Here is a 15,202-nt window from a genome sequence, read left to right as displayed (position 1 = left end):
AACGACACTACTAGAGCACATTGATTATTAATCATCGGCTATTGGATGTCAAATATATGTTAATTTTGACACAGTCATAGAGAGGAAACCCGCTACAAATTTATTTTTATTTAAATGTTTATTGCCCCAGAAAAACAATAGATCATGTCAGGGTTGGGGCCCCGAATCATTACCGTACATATTAATTATACACAGAATATGCCATGGAGCAAGGAGAGAAAAGGGAGAAAGCTGAAATAAGTATTTCCTCCAAACCAGCAACATTGTAAAACAAACAACCATGGTCTTTTTTATACAAAAAAGGCTGGTCGTTTAAATATTTTCCAACCAACATTCCCAGTTTTTGTCGAATTCTTTATGTAAACAATTCTTGTAATACATATATTTTTCTAATAATAGCTTATCTTCGATATAATATGGTGTCATGTAATTTTGTTTTGTAAATATAATACTTTACATTTATAATTTACCAATTTACGAAATTGTTTTCCTTATTTATATCACCAAATAAAATCATAGTTTTGTTAAACTGGAAGTCTTCAACTGTTTGTTGCAAACATTGTTCTATAAGATTCCAGATATCGACGTGATCCTATGTTTCTGGCTGGCGATGACAGAAATTACAGAGATTTGAATCAACATATTTTATTTTATATAAGAAAGTATTCGTTGCTGTAATTCTATGTAGGACTTGATATTGGAAGCATAACAGTGTTGGGTCTTTCAAAATCTTAAATGGCAGGCTATAATACTTTGCCCACTCTGAAGGGGGGAAAGCAAATCCTTCAGCAGAGTATTTAATCTGCGAAGTAGGAAGTTTGTAGATTTCTTTATTTCCAGATTTATTTTTTAAAAAGGGTTTTATTTTAACTGGTAAAATAGGATGCTTTGTAACACCAACTGTTTGGATGTTAAAAGTAGTTTTCTTGCCTATAAAGAAGCAAATTCTTTAATAAAGAAGCAAATTCTAGAAAATTTGATTTGATGTTATACTTTAAGTTGAATGTGTCATAATCTATAAACTGTCCTTGGTTATTAAGTAAGTCTTGTATAAATAAAATCCATTTTTTGATGTAATTTCTATATACTGCAGGCTTTTTATCTATAACAATGTTATTATTATACCAAATGTTTGAACATAGAATGTCTTCTGTATTGACGAATGTTTGTTTACGTTGCAGTAAAATCCAATTATTTAGTACATCTTTCTTTGTCTTGTCTTTAACTGAATAAAGTGATCCCCATAAATTATTAAATCTTTCATTGTTAAACCAGTCAAAGAATAGACGAGAGTTGCCCATTTTGAATTCGATATAAAAAGTCTTCTAATCCAGGTCAATTTTAATGCTATTTCAAAATTTGTAATATCTACCATTTTGATACTCCTCTATTTATAATCTTGCACTAAAACTGCTCTTTTAATTCTAGCTAGTTTGTTTTGCCATATAAAATTGAAAAACATAGTATTTATTTGTTTTAATAACTTCTCGGGGTGTGTGGGGGTGTGGGTGGGATGGGTAGTGAACTTAATAAATGAGTGATTTTTATTAGTAGCAAGGAATTTATATATGCACCATCCTACAGACTGGATAACATATACCACGGCCTTTGATATACTAGTCGTAGTGCACTGACGGGAACGAGAAAACCCAATGGGCCCACCGACGCGGATCGAGCCCAAACCGTCCGCGCATCAAGCTAGCGCTTTACCAATGGACTACGTCCTGCCCCTTGTACTTTGAGTTGCTATTCTTTAAACGTGACACATTTATTCATATCCGCGTGATTCTGGCGCTCATCGATCGACTGCGATGAATTACAGCAATCAACAGCACAACATTAACCGGGTACCTTGGCTCTGAGTATTTATAGCTACTCCACAACGGAACATTGGGTTTTATTGTCCGTGCAAAACAAGGGGAGCCAGTAGGCAAACCGAAATAAACCCAATCAACAAAGCCGCTACCTCCATTGATTTCCGGACAGTGCTTGTGTTATTATCACCATGACGACGTCATCGTGTCAAAAATCGTCATATTCCGTTAAAGGTGGAGCTCTTTTCTGTTTTTTTTCTCAGGCGGTTTTAAATACTGCATCCATCATGGCAATTCAATTTAGAAATTGAATGAAAAGAATGCGTGTTTAGGAACATCATAGCAGATTGTTCAACCAGTGGCTGGCGGGAAATTATATATGGTAACTGTGACATCCAAAGTGACTGTTAGAGAATAATATAGGAATTAAATGAAAAATGAGTTTGAAGCGGAAGTTTTCGAGAACGGAAGAGAAAGAGCGGACCAGACGGGAAAATGATATGTGTAAACAGCTCGGAATCACCAAAGACCAGTTTCAAAGTAAGTTTTAAACACTGTTACGATTCCACAATGGTCCAAAATGTTTGGTCACACTTCCGATCATTCTCCGCATGTAAACACGGCTAGACATCGATGACAGATATTGGTTAAAGAGAGTTTAAACTATTCGGATGTTAGGTAATTGTTCGTATTTCACATGTCAGGATCTTAGACATTATGGTCCATATGATTTATAGTACATGTAGTGACGAAATTGTAAAATATGAACGAAGTAACGTGATGTTTACCTTTTTAGTTCCCGTATTTTTACTTTTAACATCAATTTATACCATTTAATAAACCATTATGGCTATTATTAGCTTAAGAAAATTCTATCTTTAATCTTTAAAATGCAATTATGGTGGCAATGTTTAGTTTATTCTGTAGAATGTAGTATTTGTTTATAAACAGCATGTCAAAAATCAACTCTACGGTTTTGTCCACTACCCTGTGTCAGGTTTTGTCATAACATATAGTTAAAAAATGTACGGTTTAGTTTTTCTGTGTATTCGTTTAAAATAAAATATTGATTGTTTTCTTGTTTGTTTGTTGTTGTTTTTTCTTTTTAATAGCTGATGCTTTTAGCTGAAAGCGATACAACCTTTCTCCTGTGTTTATTTGTGAAAGCAAATTTTATTCTTGACACTGCATTCAGCCATATTATAAACCATGTACAAAATGTTTTTAAAATCAGTAGTGAATTAAACATTAGCACCGGAAAATTTAGATATAGGATAGATAATTTAAAAATAATTCCAAAAATGTAACAAAAATAAAAAGGAATAAACATCAAAAATGTAAACATCTGACTCTAATATCAGAATAAATATAATAAAATAACCAGTGCAATATGATTCATTTGTATTCCTTGATATTAAAGTTACAAATGGCATATTTCGTTAGTTTGAGATTTAACTCCAAACGAATCGATCCCATATACAATTTTTGCATATATAACTCAAGAATATCGAAATTGTAATATGCTTATACCATGTAAATTCCTGTCTTTTCAAATTGTAAAAACAAAATCTTAGAAAATCGGGCGAATCCACTGACAAATTGACTGTATTTGGCCGTCAGAGACGAACGAGTTACACAAAGACAGCACATTTGTTGGCAGCATTCGCCAGGCATTTTCCGCAATATAGTTTTGCATACTTATGTATACGCTGAAAATATACATGTATATAAATACCAGTCATTATGGTTACCAAATTATTGGGTCAAATGAAATCATTACTTAAAATGAACAACTGTACGATGCAATCAATAATTTGTTACAATTACAATCGCAAATAATAGCAAACAATGAATATTCATTAAATAAAATTTATCATTTTGCAATGTACTATTTTCAATTTACTATGTAGGATTTTGTAGGCCTCTTTTAAATAAAATGAAGCTGAAATGGTTCAATAACTCTTTTGGTAGCGAGTTCATGTCAGCTCTAGAAAGATTCGGGGAATCATTTCCCAGAAAATTTTGAAAACTAGAAATTTAATTTCTTGCATTCTTCAAATAAAATTTACCACTACAGAATGGTGGAAATACATGGTGATATGTGTTCAAGCCAGGTCTTGTTGCCCCAATGTCGAGAATGTTCGCATAAAAGATCGTTTACTCAGGCCCGTGGGGGTCACAATTTCTAGTGTGTGTGTGGTGGTGGTGGTGGGGGGGGGGGGGGGGGGGGCAGCCATATTTGTATCTTTACATAGAGTAGATAAAATCAACCCATACATTTCCGTCCTGGAGTTCCTACGGGCCTTTCATATAACGGGATTTTTCTAAGACTATGTCAGGATTATCTAATATTTGATAGTCGATAGGGAATTATTAATAAATTAATGTGCGCTCTAGTGGTGGGATTAATTAAAATAAACTTTTAACTTTGATTTTCGTTGATGGTAAAACGGTCAGATTTATTATCAGATTAGATGATGATTCGTTTATGGTTTATATTTAAAATGTGCGTGCGTGCGAGCGTGTGTGTGTGTGTGTGTGACAGGTAAATGTAGTTTCCTGTGTTAACTTGGTTTTTTGATATAGCCTATTCTGCGTATTGACGAAACCGAACACTGTACTATGACAAAACCGTACACCAAATGTAAAACTGTCAAGACAAAACCGTGAACCGCGATCCCCAACATGTTTAAACAAAAATTATAGAATCAAATTAAATACTGCCACTGCAACAAATATGGTTGTACTTTGTAAATTAATAACTAAAGATGACACTAAATGTTCTCGATAACTAATAAACAATGAATTAACATTACATGATTTAGGTTTAAAATAAACTATTTTTATATTTTTTATGGACCAGAACATTGACATATTTATTTTAGTTCATCTAAAGACGGAAACATCTTAAAATATACTGGTAACAAGGTAAAATCGGGTAAATTTGTACCACTGGTATGATGGTGATGTCCATTCCATCGATAGCGGAAATGTGACAAAATTTTTTGAACCGTTGTGGAATCGTAACCGTGTTTACTGACGTCTAGACCACGGGCGTTCGGGTCCTGGGGCCTAATTCACAAAGGTCTCCTAGGCTCTGCTAGACAACAAAGTATCCTCTTTGCAAGCATTTTAGCATTGCACTGCGAGATCGCAAAGTTGCGAGAGTTTCGTGAATATAGGTTATAGGTGTATGATTAGAAAGAAAGAAAGAAATGTTTTATTTAACGACGCACTCAACACATTTTATTTACGGTTATATGGCGTCAGACATATGGTTAAGGACCACACAGATTTTGAGAGGAAACCCGCTGTTGCCACTACATGGGCTACTCTTCCCGAGTAGCAGCAAGGACTTTTATTTGCGCTTCCCACAGGCAGGATAGCACAAACCATGGCCTTTGTTGAACCAGTTATGGATCACTGGTCGGTGCAAGTGGTTTACACCTACCCATTGAGCCTTGCGGAACACTCACTCAAGGTTTGGAGTCGGTATCTGGATTAAAAATCCCATGCCTCGACTGGGATCCGAACTCAGTACCTACCAACCTGTAGACCGATGGCCTACACCGACGCCACCGAGGCCGGTAGGTGTATGATTAGTACCAGTCGATGGAACACCGTTGCGCGCAACGATATGCAGCCGTTGTTCGCCATCTTCATGGGCTACTCTTTTCGATTAGCAGCAAGGGATCTTTCAAAGACAGGATAGTACATACCACGGCTTTGATATAGCAGTCGTGGTGCACTGGGTGTGACGAGAAATACGTACAACCATTCATCCATGCATGTATACATTAACACACATACGTACGTACGGATGCACATATATACTCACAAGTATGTACGCGCACGCACACCCATATATCCACACACACTTCAAACTTCACTCCAGATGTCTAGCATGACCAGTTAGATGACTGTATATTATAGAAATGGAATGGACAACAATACTGAACTGTGTATTTAGCATTCCATGGTAAAGGTCTAGCATGGCCAGTTAGATGACTGTATATTATAGAAATGGAATGGACAACAATATTGAACTGTATTTAGCATGTCATGGTAAAGGTCTAGCATGGTCAGTTAGATGACTGTATATTATAGAAATGGAATGGACAACAATACTGAACTGTGTATTTAGCATTCCATGGTAAAGGTCTAGCATGGTCAGTTAGATGACTGTATATTATAGAAATGGAATGGACAACAATACTGAACTGTGTATTTAGCATGTCATGGTAAAGGTATCGTGTACTTTTGTTTCAGAAATCAAGCTGGGGTTCCAGGCGATCGACAGGAACAAGAACGGCTACATCACCGAGACCGATCTCAAGGAAGTCGTTCACCTGCTGGGACAGAACATGTCGGACCGCGATATTACCGACATGATGAGGAAAGCAGACAAAAACGGTTAGAAATGAGACAATGTTTAGGCTGTTAGCTTGTTTGTTTGTTTGTTTGTTTGTTTGTTTGCTTGCTTATTTAAGGACATCTCAGCACATTTTAAAATGACACCTATTTTGATGTACGTAGTTCTGTTTGTGTCATTATAAACACCTGGGATTTAATTCAGAACCACCTAGGTTTGACCATGTGACATATATTTCGCAAGTAATTGTGACTATTGGATGGAAGGAAGGAAGGAAATGTTTCATTTAATGACGCACTCAACACATTTTATTTACGGTTATATGGCGTCGGACATATGGTTAAGGACCACACAGATATGGAGAGAGGAAACCCGCTGTCGCCACTACATAGGCTACTCTTTCCGATTTATCAGCAAGGGATCTTTTATATACACCATCCCATACACAGGATAGCACATACCACGGCCTTTGATGTACCAGTCGTGGTGCACTGGCTGGAGCGAAAAATAGCCCAATGGGCAAACCGACCGCGCATTATGCGAGCGCTTTACCACTGAGTTACGTCTAGCCCCTCTGTTGGATGGAAAGAAAGAAAGAAATGTTTTATTTAACGACGCACTCAACACATTTTATTTACGGTTATATGGCGTCGGACATATGGTTAAGGACCACACAGATTTTGAGAGGAAACCCGCTGCCACCACGCAATGGGCTACTCTTTCCGATTAGCAACAAGGTATCTTTTATTTGCGCTTCCCACAGGCAGGATAGCACAAACCATGGCCTTTGTTGAACCAGTTATGGATCACTGGTCGGTGCAAGTGGGTTACACATACCCATTGAGCCTTGCGGAGCACTCACTCAGGGTTTGGAGTTGGTATCTGGATTAAAAATATCATGCCTCGACTGGGATCCGAACCCAGTACCTACCAGCCTGTAGACCAATGGCCTAACCACGACGCCACCGAGGCCGGTCTATTGGATGGATACCAAACACTGAAATTAATGTTCTTTGTGTATTGAAAAGTACTGACAGCATATTATCATTACATTGTTCTACGGGGAAAAAAACTGAAACCGTAAAATGCATAAAAACGTAATGACAATTAACTAGGGAGCTGGAATCGCATTGACGTGCTTCTCATAACTAATTTATACATGCAATCTCAGTTAAAGGGACATTCCTGAGTTTGCTGCAATTTTTAAAATGTTATCGACTAACAGAGACTTTTTAACGATTGTAATTACATATCAAATATATTTTTCTGAACAAAATATTAGTAGCTGTATATTAAACGTGTTTCTGGTCGTTCTAATATTTGTACTAGGTTAAATTTCATTTTATTTCCCAAAATAGTGTTGTTGTTTTTCGTACGTACGAAATTATTTGAAGACAAAATCCAGTTTGTTCTTCTTGCAAATATTAAGACGACCAGAAACACATTGAATATACAGACACTGATATTCTAAACAAGAAAAATATTTAATATGGAAGTTTAATCGTAGAAATATTTTATTAGTCGGAAACATCTTACAATGCAGCAAACTCAGGAATGTCCCTTTAATACACAGTAGAGACAGAATACGCAAAAACTCTTAATATCTGGTTTAAACTCCGTCAGCACGGACAACTATCTCTAGGCTTCCTTTTTGGATGAAATACAATTTAGGCGGTGCTTAATTAATTTCCACATGTATAAATATAGTTCCTTTTGTGTAATATTACACCACGAGCATATGTAGGAAATGTGTGTTCATAGTCGTCAGTACTTCATCATACCAGTTGTCAGATTTCCCGAAAGGGTTCGGTTATTGCGCTGATGTAATCAAGTCTTGTTTTATTTATTTGAGTAGGATTAAACCCATTTTCTGATGGAAGGAAGGAAATGTTTTATTTAACGACACTCTCAACACATTTTATTTACGGTTATATGGCGTCAGACATATGGTTAAGGAGCACACATATATTGAGAGAGTGAGAGAGGAAATCCGCTGTCGCCACTTCATGGGCTACTCTTTTCGATTGGTAGCAAGGGATCTTTTATATGCACACTACAACTTGTTTTACGTAGGAGCAGTCCTCCTAAAATACGGTGTCTTTAAACGGTATCACCTAAAACCCAAGTTATGAATGTGAATCCATTTTGATCTATCTTGAGTTGGGCGTTTGGCAGTGAGTAGTAAATCAGTCATGGTTGATGGTGCTATATACCATAATATGCCGTTAATTCCGACAATAACATCTTTTTCTTTTTTCTTTTTCTTTTTGGCCCCAAATAAATTTTTAACATCCGAAAGCCGATGATTAATAAATCAATGTGCTCTAATGGTGCCGTTTAACAAAAACACTTTTATTTGTCAGAATTACCAAATGTTTGACATCCAATAGCCGATGATTAATAAACCAAAATGCCCTAGTGCTGTCTCGTGTGTTTTAACAGAACAGAACAGAACTTTATTCAACTCAGATCACCAAACGGTGATGCATTGAGGTGGTTTACAAACATATTATACAGACGGCTGCAGTAAACGCTTGACAAAATATACATATATATATATATATATATATATATATATATATATACACACACACACACACACACACACACACACATGATATACACATAATACACAATAGGTATAATAATATAACAATGTTATAAGCAGTAGTATACTTTAGATGTTAACCATTACGTACGGTCTATAATTATGCTGTATAGATATTTTTGAGAACAGAGTTAATCACATTTAGGAACATATATAATTTCTTTGTCGTTGATAGCTTTTTGTCGTGTGTTTTAACAGCAGGTAGGGACGGGACGTACCCCAGTGGTACAGCGCTCGCTCGATGCGCGGTCGGTCTGGGATCGATCCCCGTCGGTGGGCCCATTGGGCTAGTTCTCGTTCCAGCCAGTGCACCACGACTGGTATATCAAAGGCCTTGGTATGTACTACCCTGTCTGTGGGATGGTGCATATAAAAGATCCTTTGCTGCTAATCGAAAAGAGTAGCCCATGAAGTGGCGACAGCGGGTTTCCTCTCTCAATATATGTGTGGTCCTTAACCATATGTCTGACGCCGTATAACCGTAAATAAAATGTGTTGAGTGCGTCGTTAAATAAAACATTTCTTTCTCTTACCTGCAGGTAGTGGTAATATCGAGTTCGAGGAGTTTGTCGAGATGCTGGCGCCGCGCTTCAAGGAAAAGGACGAGGTCGAGCGCGAGATGAAGGAGGCATTCCAGATGTTCGACACGGACGGTGACGGCTTCATCAACGAGCGCGAGCTGCGCGTCGCCCTGACGCGGGTGGGCGAGGCGCTCACTGACGCACAGGTGCAGGACGTCTTCAGGGACGCCGACAAGGACGGCGACGGCAGGATCAGCTATGACGGTGAGTAGATCACGTGGTCACCTATGACGGTGTGTAGATCACGTGGTCAGCTATGACGGTGAGTAGATCACGTGGTCAGCAATGACGGTGAGTAGATCGCGTGGTCAGCTATGATGGTGAGTAGATCACGTGATCAGCTATGACGGTGAGTAGATCACGTGGTCAGCTATGATGGTGAGTGTGACGGAACATGCTCTTATCTTTGTCGTCTGTGGCGATGTTAATTGTTTTAGAGGGCCGTGTGCAGCTTGGTTACGTAATACCCCCGCGCGACGGTGGTAGAGCTGCGCCCAAATACACACCCAGACGAGGCTATGTGGCCAGTAGTTACGTAATAACTCCGGTAGTGCCGTTTATGACCGGGGTGTTGCTAGCGAACTAGGCGTCGGTCTGTCTGGCCATCTAAGAGAAAATACCGTCTCTGGGAGTTGGGGCATTATCACATGATAGGTGAGGTACCGCGTTGTGCCCCCAGGCGATATTCGCTGTCTCTGAGATTTTCGAATAAATAGATAGGATTTTAGATATATCGAGGAGAAACATTGGAAGGCTCCGGGGAACGTAGTCCGACTGGACTGGTAAATATATTTTTCTGCTCTGTTGTATAACCTTGATGTGATTGATGTGACTTGAAATATTTTAATACTGTATTATACCAATATTATTTAGACAGTGTCTCCGGTAATCTGACGAAGTAAATTGTAGGCTTCACTGTTCTAAAATTATTAAAGCTTAGCCAGTCATCCTAGAGGACCTAGGTAAACTGTAGGTTATTGTCTTTATTGGGATATGTACCAGTATTAATTCTGTATTACAAGGTTACTGAATGAGTAGTTAAGGGTTAATTAAAAATTAACCAGTTAGAAATAGAGTTGTAATTCCTTTATTAATTAAGTTCCCCTGGCAGCGTTTCTCAATTATCACACGTGTGCGTGTTGTATCACGGTGAAGTGATTAAAATATTGTGTAAACTAGACACCTAGTGATTAACTAATTAAGTGATTAGTTCTGGGTTGTTATTATTTGTTGTTGTTAATTAACTACTGCGGCAAGTACATTTGTCAGCGTAGTGTTAATACAGATTCCAAAGAGTATTGTGTTTTGTTGTGTTTTCTAGTGAACTAAACGTGCTACATATATATTTTTATATAAGATCTTATCTCTGATTATACCTAGAGCCGAGCCACTCGGGTAGTACTGCCCGATACAGAGAGATCTAATAGATATACAGTTAGGAGAGATATTTGGATAATCGTGTTTTATTCAGTTACGGGTATTATAGGATCCTCGTGACAGTGAGTAGATCACGTGGTCAGCTATGACGGTGAGTAGATCACACGATCTATTGTGACGGTGAGTAGATCAGGTGATGAGTAGATGTCGATGAGTAGATCAGTGGGTGAGTAGATGACGTGATCAGTTCTGACGGTGAGTAAATCACGTGGTAAGTAGATGACGGTGAGTAGATCAGATGGTGAGTAGATCACGTGATCAGCTTGACGGTGAGTAGATCACGTGATCAGCTATGACTGTGAGTAGATCACGTGATCAGGTATGACGGTGAGTAGATCACGTGGTCAGCTATGACGGTGAGTAGATCGCTATGACGGTGAGTAGATCACGTGATCAGCTATGACGGTGAGTAGATCACGTGGTCAGCTATGATGGTGAGTAGACCACGTGGTCAGCTATGACGGTGAGTAGATCACACGATCTATTGTGACGGTGAGTAGATCAGGTGATGAGTAGATGACTGTGAGTAGATCAGTGGGTGAGTAGATGACATGATCAGTTCTGACGGTGAGTAAATCACGTGGTAAGTAGATGACGGTGAGTAGATCAGGTGGTGAGTAGATGACGGTGAGTAGATCACGTGATCAGCTTGACGGTGAGTAGATCACGTGATCAGGTATGACGGTGGAGTAGATCACGTGGTCAGCTATGACGGTGAGTAGATCACGTGATCAGCTATGACGGTGAGTAGATCACGCGGTCAGCTATGACGGTGAGTAGATCACTCAGGCCTCTGAGAATTGAAAAAATGCATAATCCATTTCTGGGTTACACCAAAACAAATTCAGGTGACCCATTTTGATTTTACGTAACCCGTCATAAATCCAAAGCGCAAACGAAAAATGAAAATGTTTGTGATTGTCAACGGCACAATTTTAACGCTCTTGAAAATGTTTGTGATTGTCAACTGCACAATTTTAACGCTCGTGAAAATGTTTGTGATTCTTAACGTCACAAATTTAACTCTCGTAAAAGATTTGTGATTGTTAATAGCACAATTTTAACGCTCGTGAACATATTTTGTAATTATGAACCATTACTTTTTCAGAGTTTGCTAAATACATTTGCTCCAACATGTAAGCAGTCTCACCTGTTCGTGCAACAGTGAAGAAGTTACAAAGTGAAGCGCCTCCCGTCTTGACATTACGTTTTGTGGAGGCATTACAAGAAGGTTTTCTCTTACTTCAAACTGAACTGAACTGTGTGTGATACCTGTGCCATATCATTACAAACTGTGACAAACATTTAATATATTATGAGGATGTTTTATCAATTCCATAGTTTGTTCGTCTACTAAGAAGAAGAAGAATTAACTTTGACAAATGGAAGAAACAAAGGTTTAAAACGAAGATTCTGTATTTTAACCTTCTTTTCGCCATATTGGACAGTACCCACATGGTGAACATTTGTGTGTGTCGTAAAAATATCTTTCGCGCCGGTTTAGTTACGTACCAGAAGTTATATTTTTTTTTATTGGTAAAGAGTGGATTGAAACAATTAAGATGGATTGGTTGGACAGTAATTTGTTAACACAACCTGACTAATTTATTTTAAAATGTATTTCATTGGACGGGTACGGATCAAAGAAAAGGCTATTTGAGTGGCATCACCTCGCCAGAAATTAATGATTCCTTGAAAACCGAGTGTTTAACGTACATATATGTAACACAGGGCTGTAGCTAGCGGAAGCCAAGGGACATTTTTGGCGATTTTTGTAGCACCGCGGGGAGTACATTTTATATTTTATGACAGTGATTCATGAGTGCCTGTCATCACATCTGTAGTTATTCGAATGAGCTCTGTCCGGTGCTAGTGTTCATTTAGTAAACTAGTCTGGGACTAGCTGTCCTCTTTTTGGCAGTGCAATAAAAATAAAAATTCAAAATATTAACTCCGGTAAAAATAACATGACAATTTACTTGGTATTGATACTGATGTTTTAAGTATGTAAGCTCCCTGAAATGGTTGCAAAATGTATTTCAGAGCCTCTAGATTTCAACATTTCCTGGGGCATGCCCCTGGACCCCCTAGTATATTGCTCCTTTCATGTTCGTTCGTTCCAAGAATTCACCTGTACCCCCCCCCCCCCCCCCCCCCCTCCCTTACAAATGTTAGCTACGGCCCTGTAACAATTACTACATGATTGACTGTTAGATACCATTTATCTTACTATGAGTTGTTTTAAAACGTATCTAACGAGCTAAAGCGAGTTGGATACATTTTTATACAACGAAGTGTACGATAAGTGGTATCTAACGGACATGAGTGTAGTATTTCAGTCCTTACATATCATTAAAATCCGTGGATTTAAGCAAACTGAAATGTCTTTTGCGATTAAAAGTTATTCGATGGCATGGGATTGGCAACCTGGTTATCACCTAGGAGCAGCCACTCGTATGTGTTGAAATTGTTATCAGACATATATGTGTTAACAGAATGTGTTATCAAAAATAACGAATGATGTTCTCACCAACAGGTATGTAAGAAAATAAATTAATTTTATTTTAGGGTAACGGTGCAATATGTTGCAATTAGTCGGTTAGGTATTTCTGGGAGAAATTGCCTTCATATGTACTTCATGAATATTGTTTGTGTCTGTTTTTAATGTTGTACCCCTTTCCTAGAAAACGCTGCAGCAGCCCTGTTAAGGCTGGTATAAAATTGATTAATGCGAGAATTACCAAAAACCTTAAAATAAATAATAATGAATATCGCAATTTTCTTTGCATTGACATTTGGGTACTATGTATTGTAAACGTATTTTGATGTCAACTTCATCATGGCATGACTATCAAAACAACCAGGTCTAATAGACTAATCTTGGTTTACAGGTCAATAGGACTTTAATTCAGGAACAACATTAAAGTGACAGATCCTAGTGTTTAAATACTACGGGCTATTTTCCACTGTTAGAGCCGGGTTATTTTGTTGTTGTTGTTTTGTTTGTTATTGAAATCAGGTATTACTTAGATTTTACTGTTTAGATTATCCATTTCCCTACATCCGAAGTGTTTTTGGCCATCCACAAAATGCATATTTCACATTTTTTAAAACGCACGCCCGTCTGAAAAATAACGGTTATGGAGACGAGCTCTAGTATATTTTTTAAGGATATTTCCCCGTTTCAACATCATAGACTCTTGTCTCACTCTGTTGTAACTTTATACAGATGTGTTACAGATTTGTAGATTAACCAAACTTTGTGTCCAGTTTCACAGACTGAAATAAAGGTCTGCGACTTTAAAGTTTGTTTTCATTTCCGTGATTTGGTCGAAACGAATACACTATTTGTGCACCTTAAAATTACAAGTGCCAGAATACTTCGATAAAAATGTATGTATGTATGTTTTTCTTCATTAACATCTTATTTTGTTACCATTGTTTCAATTAATACTAATGACTTTATAAACACTATTCTGCTGGTTCCCCAAATCTATACTCCATTGTTGTTGTCTTGTTTGCAAAACACATTTGTCATTTTATCTTCTGTACAATTTTAATTCTTAGTCAACAAACAATTATCCTCTAGGAATAAGATATATTATGTTCCTTCACGCAATACATTTTCATAACCATTCCGTCGGTGAGGCCCATTGGGTTATTTCTCGTTCTAGCCAGTGCACAACGACTGGTATATCAAAGGCTGTGGTATGTGCTATCCTGTCTGTGGGATGGTGCATATAAAAGATCCCTTGCTACTAATGGAAAAAATGTAGAGGGTTTCCTCTAAGACTAAATGTCAAAAGTACCAAATGTTTGACATCCAGTAGCCGATGATTTTAATAAATCAATGTGCGGTAGTGATGTCGTTAAACACAATAAACTTTCCTACAGGGGGAAATTCCCAGTTTTTGCGAACACGTCCCTTAATTGGGATTTCCCCCGCCCCAACATATGCTGTGTTGTTTTGGGAAAGTGTTTGTAAAAATCCCTTGCTGCTACTATAATAGCAAGGGATCTTTTATATGCACTGTCCCACAGACAGGATAACACATACCACGGCCTTTGATATACGGTACTAGTCGTGGTGCACTGGCTGGAACAAGAAATAGGCCATTGGGCTCACAGACGGGGATCGATCCTAGGCCGACCGTGCCACAGGCCACTGGGTTAAGGAAATGGAAATGTTTTATTTAACTACGCACTCACCACATTTTAATTACGGTTATATGGCGTCAGACTTATGGTTAAGGACCACACATATATTGAGAGAGGAAACCCGCTGTCGCCACTTCATGGGCTACTCTTTCCGATTAGCAGCAAGGGATCTTTTATATGCACCATCCCACAGACAGGATAGCACATACCACGGCCTTTGATATACCAGTCT

The 15,202-nt window shown here is 38.0% G+C and overlaps 1 protein-coding gene across 1 annotated transcript; it reads left to right on the top strand.

Moving 5' to 3' along the window:
- The first annotated feature begins 1,921 nt into the window (after nt 1–1,921).
- Nucleotides 1,922–13,016, top strand: LOC121377654 (calmodulin-2/4-like). The gene is made up of 4 exons (XM_041505724.1): nt 1,922–2,354; nt 6,084–6,227; nt 9,334–9,579; nt 11,921–13,016. The coding sequence occupies exons 1-4, from the start codon at nt 2,252–2,254 to the stop codon at nt 11,950–11,952; spliced, it is 525 nt and encodes a 174-aa protein (XP_041361658.1). The 5' UTR covers nt 1,922–2,251; the 3' UTR covers nt 11,953–13,016.
- The last annotated feature ends 2,186 nt before the right edge of the window (nt 13,017–15,202 follow it).

This window comes from Gigantopelta aegis, chromosome 7 (genome assembly GCF_016097555.1).
Source record: "Gigantopelta aegis isolate Gae_Host chromosome 7, Gae_host_genome, whole genome shotgun sequence".
Classification (NCBI taxonomy): domain Eukaryota; kingdom Metazoa; phylum Mollusca; class Gastropoda; order Neomphalida; family Peltospiridae; genus Gigantopelta; species Gigantopelta aegis.
This window is presented reverse-complemented; position numbering and strand designations above follow the sequence as displayed.